This window comes from Pelophylax lessonae, assembly GCF_965119305.1.
Source record: "Pelophylax lessonae genome assembly, chromosome: 7".
Taxonomy (NCBI): Eukaryota; Metazoa; Chordata; class Amphibia; order Anura; family Ranidae; genus Pelophylax; species Pelophylax lessonae.
In genome coordinates, this window is record NC_138774.1 from 64,777,868 (window position 1) to 64,793,994 (window position 16,127).

Sequence of the window (16,127 nt, forward strand, 5' to 3'; positions counted from 1 at the left end):
TGCGTGTTGAGGACAGCAAGGCGGCGCCTGAATGACAACACAAAACTGCTGGAACAAAAAATCTTGGGCATCAATTTGCCCCCCCCCCCCCTCTCAGAGTTCCGCCTCGGTCCAATGGACCCACCGGGACCCATAGTAGGGCCGGCTCTGTCAGGTAGCTTTAGTAAACGCATAGGAAAACGCATTATTAGCAAAACTGGTCTTCCATGCGATCTGAGCGTGTGGTTGAGTAAGGGTTAAAAAGAAGGTAAAGCGTGCGTCTGCGAGACGAATACGCTGATTAGCGCGCAATTTTACGCAAGATGGAAAGAAAAGAGAGCAACGCCTTTGACGCCCGTGTGTCGCATCCGCCAAAACCAGAACGCCATCAAGCCAAAGATGTCCAAATCTCCCGCTGCCTGTCCTGGTCACTCATCTGCCTGTGTATGGCCAACCTGAATACATAGATGAGATGACCAATCTGCATGGTTTGGGGGAAAATCAATAGAAAAACGCTTCATATCAGAGTGTTCCAGGCTCTCCCTCTCCCCACTATTTATACTAGGAGCAGACTGGCCCCCATCTCTCTCCTGTGTGATGGATGGATGGGATGGATGGAGGAGGGGAGGAGCTCACCTCCGGGGACACACATCGTCTGTCACGTCTGGAATCAGCGCTGTCACTTGCTATCGGCGCCATCTAGCGGCCACGGTGCGTCAGCGCGGCTTGTCTCCGTCACATGATCATGGTGCACGTGTATATGACACAAAGCCTTATGGAGGGGGAGACTTGGTCCAGAAGGAGGGGGCAGATCACTACTATTACACAAGCAGCCAGCTCCGTGCCGGGAGGGGGATGTCTGATCGGAGCATGGCCAGCAGGAGCAAGGGCCGATCGCTGGGAGCCCTATAGAGCCTGGGCACAGGAGCTTGCACTCGCATCCAGCCCTGAGGGGACAGGAGAGGGCACAGGGTAAGGTGGGGAGGGTACAGGGGTAGGGTGGGCACAGTAAGGAGGAGAGGGCACAGGTGGGTACAGGGGCAGGGTGGGCACAGTAAGGAGGAGAGGGCACAGGATAAGATGAGGAGGGCACAGGTGGGTACAGGGGCAGGGTGGGCACAATAAGGAGGGGAGGGCACAGGTGGGTACAGGGGTAGGGTTGGCACAGTAAGGAGGAGTGGGCACAGAGTAAGGTGGGGAGGACACAGATGGGTACAGGGGTAGAGTGGGCACAGTAAGGAGGAGATGGCACAGGGTAAGGTAGGGTGGGCACAGTAAGGAGGAGATGGCACAGGTGGGTACAGGAGCAGGGTGGGCACAGGGTAAGGTGGGGAGGGCACAGATGGGTACAGGGGTAGGGTGGGCACAGTAAGGAGGAGAGGGCACATGATAAGGTGAGGAGGGCACAGGGGTAGGGTTGGCACAGTAAGGAGGAGTGGGCACAGTGTAAGGTGGGGAGGGCACAGATGGGTATAGGGGTAGGGTGGGCACAGTAAGGAGGAGAGGGCACATGATAAGGTGAGGGCACAGGGGTAGGGTTGGCACAGTAAGGAGGAGTGGGCACAGGGTAAGGTGGGGAGGGCACAGATGGGTACAGGGGTAGGGTGGGCACAGTAAAGAGGAGAGGGCACAGGGGTAGGAGAGAGCAGAGGGTAAGATTCAGAGAGCATACTTGGGCACAGGGTAAGGTGGAGAGCGCACAGGGGTAGGGTGGGCCCATGTGCAGTGGGAGGGAGCACAGGTGGGCACAGTGTAAAGTGCAGAGGGCACTTGGGGAGGGTGGGTATTAGTTGAGGAGGGTACAAGGTAAGGTGCTTAGAGCACAGGTGGGCACAAGATAAGGTGGAGAATATCACAGTGGGTACATAGACAGGGTGGGCACAGGATAAGGTACAGAGAGAACATGATGGCGCAGGGTGGGCACAGCATAAGCTAAGAGGACACAGGTGGGCAGAGGGTAAGCTAGGGAAAGCACTGGTGGGCACAGTTAATGCTACATCTCTGCCCTCACCTACACTGAATGCCCCCCCCCCCCCTCCTTGATATCACACAGACCTGCACTGCCAGCTGTGTAGATCATTGCTCTGCCCCCTCCTGGGCATTCCATACATTTAGGAGCACACATACATTAGGCAGGGTGGGGGCTCCAGACAGCCCTGGGTGTCACTGTCTGGGCACACTGAGGACGTCGCTCTGCTGTCTCGGTAAGTCCCCTTAGCTGCCCATGGCAGGGACTTTCTGGATTGGCTGTGGTGCCGATGGCTTATTTTCTCCAGGGCAGACAGGAGGCTCTGCATCTGCTTGGCACTGCCAGATGTCCCTGCAGAAGCATCCCTGGCATATTGCATAGGATTCGAGTTGTAAGTAGTTGGGGAGTATAGATAGCAGGCAGGGCGTGTTAGTTGGGGCTGGAGGAGTGCTAACCTCACCACTCTGCTTCTCTTCTCTAGGAGAAAGTTGTGCTTTGAGTTGATCGCTGTCACTGCAGAGGAGAGAGGTGTGCCACTTGTCAGCTGAAGACTAGAATGAGTGCCCTACCCCCGCCGGCTGCTGCTGTGACCTGTACAACCCTGTGAATGATGGGGCCAGGACGTGTGCTACGTGCAGGAGACATGCTGACACTGACATGGATAGAGTGCATCAGCTGGGCCAGCCTGTAAAGAGTCAAGTCAAGCAATCCAGCCAAGACCAGGGGAACTCCACTCTGCCGTGTGTCAGGATGGGGGTCGACCGATACCCACAAGTCACCGTGAAAGCATCTCACCCGCTTCCAGATGTTCACTCTGCTGTCAAAGTGTTGAACGGGGGCAACAGATGCCACCTGCGCCCCTTAACCATCCCGGAGAAGGCTGTCGCTGAGAACCTGTCCGCCGAAGCTGAGGACGAGGCACTGCTGGCATCATGCACGGTGGCTCCATTGAGGGCTCGGGTGACACCCAATGGGGAAATGCCAATGGCCAGGCCGGCCACCGTAGTCAATAGAGACCTAGGAGGGTCTTATTCAAGGGACTTGGAAGGTGGCAGCAGTTGCCAAGCTGTCGTAGTGAATGGGCGAAGGGATGCTGTGCCCAATAAAAGGAAATGGACTGGCAGTGGGTTGGCGGAGAATACAGTTATGGTGATGGCACCGGAGAGAGGACCTTCTGTATTCCCTCCCATGGAGGGCAAGAGGTGGAAAAACGAGGTACACGCCGATACCCCTCAAGACCTTACCTGCAGGCGAGAGGGGCCCAATAACGCCAAACTGGCTACGAACAATGACTCGGGGGTCACTCCACAAAAAATGGCCTTGGATTATATAGTCCCATGTATGACTTACTACGGCATTTGTGTTAAGGACCACTTTTTGGGGGAAGCTTTGGGCTCACGGGTCCTTGACGAGGTGGAATTACTTAACCGTAGTGGGAAGTTTCGGGACGGACAGCTGGTCAGTCAGAGGACCATACCATCCAAAAACATTCGTGGTGACCAGATCGCCTGGGTGGAAGGGAAGGAGCCGGGGTGTGAGAACATTGGGATCCTCATGTCCAGGATAGACGAGGTTATCATGCACTGTAGTGGAAAACTGGGCAGCTACATTATTAACGGCCGAACCAAGGTGAGCAAAATACCATCGCCCTTTAATGATCCTCCTTAGCATGCGATTTTATTGCACGCACCGACACTGCTGTAGATTAATTTGTATGGCCACAGACCTGCAGATATATTGTCTGCAAAAACTAAAACAAAAATGATGGCTATGTCACCTAAGGCCCCTTTCACACTAGTGCGACTTGTCCCGCGATTTTGGACCGCAAAATCGCATGACAAGTCGTTTTTCCATTATTTTTAATGAGCCCCATTCATATCAGTGCGTTTTGTAGTCGCACCGACTTCAAAGTAGTTCCTGCACTACTTTGGCTCGATTTTAATGCGTTTTGAGGTATATAGCCCTGAACCATTGCTCAAAATCGCGTCAAAATCGTGCCGCGATTCGCGGCAAAATCACGGTAAAATTGCGTCGCATAAGTGTGAAAGGGGCCTAAAGGTTCTTATTTCCAGATTTTTCTTTTGTAATAAAGCAGCATGCTGGCTGCCATTCTTTTGAAAATACTAGTTGCCTGGCTGTGTCTGGCTTCAAAACCGCTGAGCCACAGACCTTTTGCCTCTGTAGTCAAAGCATCAGCATGACAGCCAGTAAATGTGCATTCTCAAAGGGGAGGGCAGCAGTAGCAGCCTCCATACTTTTCCCATGACAGACCCACTTTAAAAATTGATAAATAGCACTTGGGGCATGCTTAAGCCTTCATTCACACCAATGCGATTTGTCATGCGATTTGCCAGTTCAGTCGCACCCTGTTTTCGGCAATGGAACTGTTCAAATCGTTGAAACTCAGATTCCTGCACTACTGTTCTGCGTTTCATTGCGACTTGCATTGACTTCTGTTAAATGAAGTCGCAAGCTGCCATGAAATCTGAGATCAAAATCGCATTGATCCTCCGCTTTGAAATCGCGCTACTTTAGCCGCAATAGTAGGAACCGCGTACAGGTGCTGATTTACTAAAACTGGAGAGTGCAAAATCTGGGGCAGCTGTGCATGGGAGCCAATCAGCTTCCAACTTCAGCTTGATCAGTTAAGCTTTGACTAAAAAACTGGAAGCTGATTGGTTTCTATGCAGCGTTGCGGCAGATTTTGCACTCTCCAGTTTTAGTAAATCAACCCCACAATATAATGGAGTAAGAGACCATTTTAGCATGCCGTGAACAATTTTTAGCACTTCTTAAGTGAGTTTGATGAATCGGAACCAGTGTAAGCACTATGGGGGGTTATTTATTATGACACGTTGGGGGGGTTATTTATTATGACACGTTGGGGGGTTATTTATTATGACACGTTGGGGGGTTATTTATTATGACACGTTGGGGGGGTTATTTATTATGACACGTTGGGGGGGTTATTTATTATGACACGTTGGGGGGTTATTTATTATGATACGTTGGGGGGTTATTTATTAGGACACGTTGGGGGGTTATTTATTATGACACGTTGGGGGGTTATTTATTATGACACGTTGGGGGGGTTATTTATTATGACACGTTGGGGGGTTATTTATTATGACACATTGGGGGGTTATTTATTATGACACGTTGGGGAATTATTTATTATGACACGTTGGGGGGGTTATTTATTATGACACGTTGGGGGGGTTATTTATTATGACACGTTGGGGGGGGTTATTTATTATGACACGTTGGGGGGTTATTTATTAGGACACGTTGGGGGGGGTTATTTATTATGACACGTTGGGGGGTTATTTATTATGATACGTTGGGGAATTATTTATTATGACACGTTGGGGAATTATTTATTATGACACGTTGGGGGGGTTATTTATTATGACACGTTGGGGGGGTTATTTATTATGACACGTTGGGGGGTTATTTATTATGACACGTTGGGGGGGGGTAATTTTTTAAAACTGGAGAGTGCAAAATCTGGTGCAGCTCTGCATAAAAACCAATCAGCTTCCAGGTTTTATTGCCAATGCTTAATTAAACAAGCTGAAGTTGGAAGCTGATTGGCCACCATGCACAGCTGCACCAGATTCTGAGTGCTCCGGTTTTACTAAATCTCCCCCATTCTATTTTCTTTAATCAACTTTTCTGACTTTTAAAGTGACAGATGTTTTCCAGCATGCATGAAGATTTTTTTTTTTTAAAACCATGTAAAAGATTTTAGTAACTTTCCAGTACCGCTTTCTTTACCAAATGTTACTTGATTATTGCAATCAATATTTTCTTTATCGTTGTGCTGATGAAAAAACCAGAGAGTGTATTGGGAACTTCAATCTCAAAATTCAGGACAAAGGCGCTTTATAGACCTTTCTCAAAATGGAGTATGAACACAAATTTTTGGTTATTTGATACTTCAGTTATATACTTAAAAAATTAAATAAATATATATATAATATATATACAGTAAACCCCCCTCCATTGCGGGGGTTACGTTCCGGACCCAGCCGCGAAAAGTGAAATTCCGCGAAATAGAAAAACCCTATTAAAATGCATTGTAGGCATGATTATTTTACTGTCACTGTACGTGTAGAAGCATTTTAAGGTCTTTAAACACACTTTTAAAACACTAGAAACTCATTTAAACACATAAAAGATACTGAGAGACATAGCAAGAGCTATGGAAAACACAAAAATATTTCATTTTTAATGATTTATATAGTAAAATAACATTACAAAAAAAAGCGCGAATTACCGGGACCACAAAAACTGAACCGCGATGGAGCGGGGGTTTACTGTATATACGATATATATATATATATGATTTTATTATTATTAATTTTTTTTTTTCTTTATTTTTTTAATCCATGCACTTACTGAGTTCTCTGTGCTTGTCATTTTCTTGTCTTCAGAGCATGCAATCAGTCATGAGAAGGAAGGGGTCCATGGGGTTGATTTACTATAACTAGAGAGTTAAAAATCTGATGCAGCTGTTCATGGTAGCCAATCAGCTTCTAACTTCACTTTGTTCAGTTAAGCTTTGACAAAAAAAAAACCTGGAAGGTGATTGGTTTCTATGCAGAGCTGCACCAGTTTTAGTAAAGGAACCCCTATGTCCTGTAGTCCATGGCAGTGCCATGCAGGCAGGAGATGAACCCAGGTGATATTTGTTCGCCTCGTCTCCACTGGACCATAGGGCTGTTTTGTCAACGTGAGCATGTTTAATAAGTAGAGCAAAGCTTACTGAGCTTAAATGTCACGTATTTCTGTGGCTTAGTCGTGCTGGCAGATTTATGGCCGTTGCAGGAGCGTAGTAGATGGGAATGTGTAGGACATAATGTATTGTAATGCTTGCTTTCTGTGTCACAAACACACATTCCATTCACAATAGATACATCTGGCAATTGTGCTGTCAAATATTTGTCATATTTGGGTCTTCACTGTCAGTCAGTAACATCACGGTGACAACTAAGCAACTTTAACAGCAGGACAGGCTAACAGTGACCATAGATGGGCAGATGTTACCAAGAATGAAGTGTTAATGAGACCCAGCTCCATGGTTCAGACCCAAGTGACTTCGGTCTTCACCATGGAGTTGGGTCTCGCTAACACTTTGTTTCTGTAACAGCAGGAACAGGCCAAAGTCGGCCATAGGTTGGCAGATGTTACCAAGAACAAGGTTTTAGTAAGACCCTTTGATGATGACCTAAAGTGACTGTAAAAACAGAAAAAGGCCAGGACAGTTTAAGATGGTCAGGTATTACCAAGAATGAAGTTTTGGTGAGACCCAACTATGTGGTGAAGACTTAAGTGACTGTCACAGCATGGACAGGCACTAAGGGTGGCTTTAGATGGTCAGATGTTACAATAAGCAAAGTGCTGGTGAGACCCAACTCCACAGTGAAGATTAAGTGACTGTAGCAGCAGGACAGGCTAAGGACCATAGATGGCCAAAAAAATACCAAGAACGAAGAGTTAAAGCGGAGTTCCGGGCACAAAAGCGATATTTTTTTTTTTGTGTCCCTCCGCTAGGTAGACCTCACCTGAAAAGGAATTGGATAGTTATTTTTTTTTTTTTGTTTACTTACCTTGTAATTGAAGATCGAAGATACTCACCTCAGAGTACTTCCTCCCTCGGAGCCGCGGCTCACCCCGTCACTTCCTGTCTCGCTATGATTCCTGGGAGCTGAACGTTATCGCTCCCAGGAATCAATGCGACGGCACCGGCCCCGCTCGTCATTTCCGGGCGACGCCGCATTCCCCTGCTAAACAGCTTCTGGGCATGCCCAGAAGCTGTGGAGGAATACGGCGCCGCACCGGAAGTGACGAGAGGGGCCGGTGTAGGCGCATTCTGGGACAAGAAGACGCGGAAGAAGACACAGAAGAGGACCGCGCTGGCTTCAGCTGCCCACAAGAGAGATGGAAACGCTGTGGAAGAAATTTTATAAGTAAGTATTTCTTCTAAAAGGTAAGTGCGAACCGGGACAGATCAGAGGCTAGCCATTGTGGAATGTGCTAGCCCTGACTGTCCCGGGGGTATGTTTAGTAAAAAATGACTTCTGTGCCCGGAACTCCGCTTTAACGAAACCCAACTTCATGGAGAAGACCTTGGTCACTTAGATCTTCACATGGAGTTGGGTCTCTCTAAAGCCCCATACACACGCAACGATTATCGGCCGACCGATCTTCCGTCTTTTGTCTAGAGTGGTGTTTTGTTGGTTGGAATGTGCCTAGACTGCACACGAATTTTCTCGCCCAACAAAAATCTACTTCAGAAGTGATGTCATGTGTTGGTTTGCTTTCTTTGTTCTTTCTTATCTGAGCATGCCCAGTCTTGCTCATAAGATTTTTCCCTGTCAAAATCTGTACTGACTGCATGAAAATCGGCCGTGTTTTGACAGCCAACAAATTTTATAGCCTGCACACCAGATTTTTTTCGGCCGAAAAGTCGGAGTCGGTTGTCGGAAGCATCATACTAAGAAGCCGAAAATCGGAAGTTTGGACTTTGGACGAAAATTCCCTGCCAATTTTTGATGCATGTGTACGGGGCTTTACACTTCATTCCTGGTAACAGCAGAAACAGGCCAAAGTTGGCCATAGGTAGGCAGATGTTACCAAGAACAAGGTTTTAGTAAGACCCTTTGATGATGACCTAAAGTGGCTGTAACAACAGAAAAAGGCCAGGACAGTTTAAGATGGTCAGATATTGCCAAGAATTAAGTTTTGGTGAGACCCAACAATGTGGTGAAGACTTAAGTGACTGTCACAGCATGGACAGGCGCTAAGGGTGGCTTTAGATGGTCAGATGTTACAATAAGCAAAGTGCTGGTGAGACCCAACTCCACAGTGAAGATTAAGTGACTGTAGCAGTAGGACAGGCTATGGACCATAGATGGCCAAAAAAATACCAAGAACGAAGAGTTAACGAAACCCAACTCCATGGAGAAGACCTTGGTCACTTAGATCTTCACATGGAGTTGGGTCTCTCTAACACTTCATTCCTGGTAACCGCAGGGACAGGCCAAGGTTGGCCATAGGTGGGCACATGTTACCAAAAAACTAAGTTTTAGTGAGACCCAACTTTATGGTGAAGACCTAAGTGACTGTAACTGCAGAAAAAGGCCAGAGGCAGCCTTATGCCTCGTACACACGTACCGATTGTCGGCCGTAAATATTCGGTCTGACGACCGATCGGCCGATTGTAGGCTTGTTAGTATGATGCTTCCGACAGCCGACAGCGCACTTTCGGCCGAAAAGAATCTGTCGTGCAGGCATTAAAATTTTTGTACGCCGACAACAGAACGGCCGATTGTTCATCAGTCAGTACAGATTTCGACCGACAGACAGCAGATTTGCAAGACTGGGCATGCTCAGAAAAGAAAAAAGACAAGGAAAGTTAACCATCACATGACATCACTTCTGCAGTCGGCTGTTGTTGGCCAACAAAATTCGTGTGCAGTCTTTTGCAAAAGACGGCCGATCGTTCGGCCGACAATCGGTACGTGTGTACGGGGCATTAGATTAGTAGATGTTAACAAGAATGAAGTTTTAGTGAGACCCAACTCCGTGCTGAAGACCTAAGTGACTGTCACAGCTAGGACAGGCCAGGGGTGGCTTTAGATGGTCAGATGTTACAAAGAACAAAGTGTTAGTGAGACATAGCTCCATAGTGAAGACCTAAGTCACTGTAACAGCAGGGACAGGTCAAGAGTGGCCTTAGCTGGGCAGATGTTGCCAGGAACAAAGTGTATTTTTGCAACCCAACCTAATCTTTTGATGTAAAGATGCAACACACAGTGAAAGTTTATTTTCCTTTCAACAAAAAAGTAAGGAATTACACCGCATTCACATTGATGCGACTTGTCAGCCTGACAAGTCACGGTCCGTCAGCTCCCATTGTGTAGTACAGGAGCTCCGACTTGGAAAAAGGATCCTGTACTACTTCGGGGCAACCCAGAGGCGACTTGCATAGACATTCATTTTATGAAGTCTGCGCAAGTCGCGCCGCAGTCGCGCTGCACGCGACTTCACAGGTCGCCCCCGAAGTCGGAGCGACCTAGTGTGAACGGAGGCTTAACAATGGATCATATAAAAAATCCTCACATGACTTCTACTTATTTGAGTTACTTTATTTTCAGCACCAGAAATCCAATGTCCACAATTTTGATGTTAGGCTTCTGATACCATAAACTAGAGAGAATTTACCCTAAAATACCTATGCCCCCAAGTATAACCTATACCTAATATTTTCTGTGTCAAACTTTTTTTCTCTAGGATTTTGAACCAGTGTTAATTTCGTCGACTAAAACTGACTAAAACATTTTCGTTGACTAAATTAATACAATTTTAGTCTACTAAAATACGACTAAAACTAAAACAATTCAGATGACTAAAATACGACTAAAACTAAAATGGCATTTTAGTCAAAAGACTAAAATACGACTAAAACTAAAATGGCATTTTAGTCAAAAGACTATAACTAAAACGAAATCGAAATTTGCTGCCAAAATTAACACTGGTGCACGCTCAAAGCTTAATACCATAAATAATAACATATAAGATTTTTCACTCCAGGACCAGCAGTAGTATATACTGAGTTTGGAAATTGTAGAGAAATGCTTCAATAATGCGTTACAAATTACAATTGAACTACACCCATTTGATTATAGATGACTAAAATGTAGGACGTTTTAGTCGACTAAAATGTAGGACGTTTTAGTCGACTAAAATGTAGGACGTTTTAGTCGACTAAAATGTAGGACGTTTTAGTCGACTAAAATGTAGGACGTTTTAGTCGACTAAAATGTAGGACGTTTTAGTCGACTAAAATGTAGGACGTTTTAGTCGACTAAATAAGACTAAAACTAAAACACTTGCAGAAGACTAATGGCGCTTTTCCACTGCATGGAACCGTACCAGTTCGGCCTGCTTTTGTGCTTTTCCACTGCTGGTACCGCATGGTATAGGGTCGGAACGGTTCGGTACGGTACGGTATAGGTTTGCTTTTCCACTGCATGGAACCGAACGGTACGGCCCTGAAAAACAGTACCTACTCGATTGTGGTTCCAACAGGTACCAAACTGGTACCATATCCCACAATCCTTTGCATGCAGTCACTACTAGCCACTGATTGGTCAGAGAATCCCACCCACCCCGTTATTATCCCACCCACTTAACTTTAGTACTACTTTAGTGGAAAAGCAAACCTATACCATACCGTACCGAACCGTTCCGACACTATATCATGCAGTACCAGCAGTGGAAAAGCAAACCAGGCCAAGCAGGGCCGAGTAGAGCCGACCTGGTACGAGCCGGTACTTGCAGTGGAAAAGTGCCATAAAATGGGACTAAAACTAAAATGCCATTTTAGTCCTAAGACTAAGACTAAAACTAAATTGAAATTTGCTGCCAAAATTAAGACTGTTTTGAACAAGATAAGACATTGTCGGGTAGTACAAAATAGAACTGATAGCATAGGCAGTATACAATATATAAATATGGTGACAATAATAGATGGAAGATGATCATGGTTTTTCTATGAACCCCTGGACAGTCCATAATTAGGTGTGAGACACTACATTTAAGTGGTCGACCAAGTGAAGTTGTATCTCTATCCGTGTCCTATGCTTAATATTTTATTGATCTTAATACTCAATTAATATATATTAATACTTAATACTAATCATCCCGGTATTTGTAAGCACCTCTGTCAGTGTTAAATGGCCTGTCTCAACCCTGTAAGTTATTATATTTGGAAGAGAGCGTGTTCTTTTACCAAAACAGACTTACTGGCTGGATCACCAGGTGAAAATAAAGGGAAAAAAGCCTAAGGTCCCATTCACACTTAGGAGTTTTTCAAGCACTTATGTGTTAAAAAAAAAAAAAGCGCCTGAAAAGCTCAAGAAAAATACTTCCCTTTCAAATCAATAAATGCTTTCACACTGGGGCGGTGCGCCTGCGGTGTGGTGAACAAAATAGTGCTTGCAGCATCTTTGTAGCATGTTTGGGGAGCTTAAAAAACCTCACCAAAAATGCTCCTCCCCATTGAAATGAATGGGAAGCGCCTCAAAAATGCCCCGCCGTGTTATTGGGGCAGTTTTTGAGTCACGTGTCCTAAAACCGCTCCGCAAACGCCTCAAAAGCGCTGCAAAAGCCCTCTGTTTTTCTGGCAGTTTTGCATCTAAGAATCGGTAAGTTGCAATAAAATAAATGTTTGCTTTTGGGTTTAATACTGCTTTAAGGCTAACATAGCCTCAAAAAATTTGATGTCAATAAAATTTGATTGGATTATTACCTTTTTTCTCTTTTTTTTTTTTTCTTCCTACAGAGATTACTACAGAGATCCAAAAAAAAAAAATGAATAAATAAAAAAAAAAGTGTTCATTTTTTTTTTCATTTTAATCAGTGTTAGCCTCTTGATTTGAAATGAGCATATTCTATTATTTTCATTTTTTAACCACTTTACCACCGGAGGATTTTCCTGCTATACGTCCAGGCCACTTTTTGCAACTTGGCACTGCGCGACTTTAACTGACAATTGCGTGGTCATGCAACGCCGTACCCAAATGAAATTTACGTCCTTTTTTTCTCCCACAAACAGAGCTTTCTTTTGGTGGTATTTGATATCCTGTGCGATTTTTACTTTTTGCGCTATAAACAAAAAAAGAGCGACAATTTTGAAAAAAATAACAATATTTTTCACATTATTTTATATGAAATTCCCCCCCCCCCCCCCCCAAAAAAAAATTTAAAAAAATCAAAATTTTTTAACATTTTAGGCCAATTTGTTTTCTGCTACATATGTTTGGTAAAGAAAATCGCAATAAGCGTATTTTGATTGGTTTGCGCAAAAGTTATCGCAGCTACTAACTACGCAAAATTTATGTAATTTTTTTATTGTTTTTTTTTTTAAACTAGTAATGGCGATCTGGCGGCAATCTGCAATTTTTTTTTTTTTTTTGCAGGACTGTGACATTGCGGCGGACAGATTGGACCCCTAACTGACATTTTTGACCCTTTTGGGGGTACCAGCGACATTACTACAGTAATCAGTGCTATACATATGCACTGTTACTGTAATAATGAGACTGGTAGGGAAGGGGTTAACTTTATTGGTGATCAAGGGGTTAAATGTATGCCTGGTGCTTACTGACGTGTGTGGGGGGAGGGGATTGTGTGACAGAGACACAGATCGCAGGTTCAGCTATGCTGAATCCTGTGATCTGTCACTGCCTGTCACATAGGAGATCCGCCCACTTTCTTTTCACAAGCGGGCGGATTTCCTCACTCGATCCCCGATGATCGGGGAAGAGCGGCGGTGATCACCGCCTCTCCTCCCCTGGCCCGACTCCCGCTGTGTCTGAATACAGTGGGAGTGAGCCTCCGGCGGCGCGCGCGCGCCGCCCACAGGGGCAGGAGTCTAGCGACGTAGGTCTACGTCGCTGGACGATAACGAGCCACTTTGCCACAGTACGCTCAATGTGAGCGGTCGGCAAGTGGTTAAAACAAAATTTCCAGCTTGCCCGAAAATCTCCGCTGGTGATAATGAGCATTTCCTATGCTTGGAAGAAATTGTTAACGTTCTGATGTTAACCCCTACATGGCCCGCTTTTTTGCATCATTTGCCATTTTTATTTTATATTTTTTTTAGATAGTAAGTAGTTGCCTTCAGAGTCAGCTTGGGGTAATGAGGGATTTCGACATCCTCCGTCACCATAATGGTCTCGCTCTTTCTTGTCTCCATTAACTGGGCGATCTGTACAGTGAACACGTGAAAAAGTGATTATTCCCTACAGAATGATTACTTGGTTGCAGAGGACCTTCAACCTATTGGAAAACTTGTTCAAGCAATAAACGGAAGTTATCGTTCACTAGGGATCCATTACTGCCTGATTGTTTCATGTGATGCCGACACCAGTTACGAAACCTCAGTCCTTCCAGTATTGGCATTGTGATTCATTCAGTTGGGTTTTTTGTTGGCTAGCAGTCCAGGATATCCTGGCTTTAATTGCATAAATGAACAGATTAACGACAACGAATGCTCTAAAGTAATCGGTTGTAGGAATTTTCTGAGCGTCTTGGAAATCTCTGTAGGATCCATTCAGCAGTTGGAAGAAGAGGTTGGAGCCGTAGGGAGGATGTCCGATAATTTTGTAGCATCTGTCATTTGTTTTCCTCCAGCAAAGCCAAGACATCCCTGTCGGATCTTTGTCTGAACTGGTCATAGATGGGAGCCAAACATTCTGGTTTCACGTACAGTAATAGAAATGCTTGTGTGATGACTGTATACGCTGTATACACTGACAGCTGCAGGCCGTCTACACCTTGTCTATCCTCCCTACTGATCACTATGGAATGTTTCAGATTTCCTGTAAAGGATGTTTTCCTTGGGATCATGACCCTAAGAGCAAGACCTTCTTCATCTAAAGGTCTTCTAGTGACCCACTATCTACTTATTTTCTAGTTTTGGGTAGAGCGAAGATGGGTTAGAACCTCTCAGGTTCTTTATTGCTGGGCATAGTCAACCCGGCTTTCTATCCCAATGGACACCAGGACATGAGGGTGAATGGAAAATTTTACTAATGTCAGCAAGAGTAAAGGGGATATCTCCAAATGGGAATTCTTATTTGACAGCTGTTAACCACTTAAGCCCCGGAAGATTTTACCCCCTTCCTGACCAGGGCCTATTTTGCGATTCGGCACTGCGTGAATTTAACGGACAATTGCGCGGTCATGCGACACTGTACCCAAATTAATTTGATGTCCTTTTTTCCCACAAACAGAGCTTTCTTTTGGTGGTATTTGATCACCTGTGCGTTTTTTTTTTTTTTTTTTTTTGATCATGCGCTATAAACAAAAAAAAGAGCATAAATTTTGCAAAAACAACAATATATTTTTCACATTTTTTATATGAAATTCCCCAAAAAAAATGTAAAAATCAAAATTTTTTTTAACATTTTAGGCCAATTTGTTTTATGCTACATATTTTTGGTAAAAAAATTTGCAAAAAGCGTACTTTGATTGGTTTGTGCAAAAGTTATTGCGTTTACTAACTAAGGGAAAGATTTTTGTCATTTTTGTTGTGTTTTTTTTTTTAACGTGTAATGGCGGTGATCTGCGTTTTTTTTTTTTTTTTGCGGGACTGCGACATTGCGGTGAACAGATCGGACCCTTGACTGACATTTTTGGGGTTACCAGTGACATTACTACAGTAATCAGTGCTATACATATGCACTATTACTGTAAAAATTACACTGGCAGTGAAGGGGTTAACTTTTTTTGAGAGGGAGGGGTTAAGTGTGTCCCTAGGGGCGTGCTTCTAACTGTGATTGGTTGTGGCTGTGTGTGTAAGAACAGTAATTAATGGTCCTACATAGCAGAACTGTATGATCACTATTCTTACACAGGCGGCTGTGTTTACATTAGCTGCCTGCCTTTCTCTCCCGGTGTAACGGATGATCACGAGTGCCCAGCGGACATCGGGTCCGCCTGGCACACGCGCTGGGGGTTCTGTGACCGAGCGGGAGCGCGCATCCGCATCTGTTGAAAGGTCCAACGTCTCCCAAGCCTCAGGTTAGTGACGGACTGCATCACATTGTCATCCAATATCTCCTGGTACTGAAGAGAGTTCATGGTACCTTGCACACGCTGAAGCTTCCCTGTACCTGCAGAAGCAAAACAGCCCAAAGCATGATTGACCCCCCCGCCATGCTTCACAGTGGGCAAGGTGTTCTTTTCTTCATAGGCCTTGTTCTTCCTCCTCCAAACATAGCGTTGATTCATGGGCCCAAACAGTTCTAATTTTGTTTCATCAGTCCACAGAACACTATCCCACAACTTCTGTGGTTTGTCCACATGACTTTTGGCATACTGCAGTCGACTCTTCTTATTCTTTGGAGACAGCAAGGGGGTGCGCCTGGGAGTTCTGGCATGGAGGCCTTCATTACGCAGTGTGCACCGTATTGTCTGAGCAGAAACTTCAGTACCCACATCTGACAAATCTTTTCTCAGTTCCTCAGCAGTCACACGGGGACTTTTCTCCACTCTACGCTTCAGGTAGCGCACAGCAGTCGAAGTCGGCATCTTCTTTCTCCCACGACCAGGTAGCGTTTCAACAGTGCCCTTTGCCTTGAATTTGCGAATGATGCTTCCTATG

At 45.1% G+C, this 16,127-nt stretch overlaps 1 protein-coding gene across 1 annotated transcript in view; it reads left to right on the forward strand.

Annotated features, from left to right (window-relative positions):
- The first annotated feature begins 2,471 nt into the window (after positions 1-2,471).
- LOC309559488 (prolyl hydroxylase EGLN2-like) overlaps positions 2,472-16,127 on the forward strand; it is a 61,639-nt gene continuing 47,983 nt past the window's right edge. Inside the window, exon 1 of the mRNA XM_082262762.1 lies at positions 2,472-3,577. Within this exon, the coding sequence (XP_082118888.1) occupies positions 2,606-3,577 (972 nt within the window). The 5' untranslated portion in view covers positions 2,472-2,605. The remainder of the gene's footprint in view (positions 3,578-16,127) is intronic.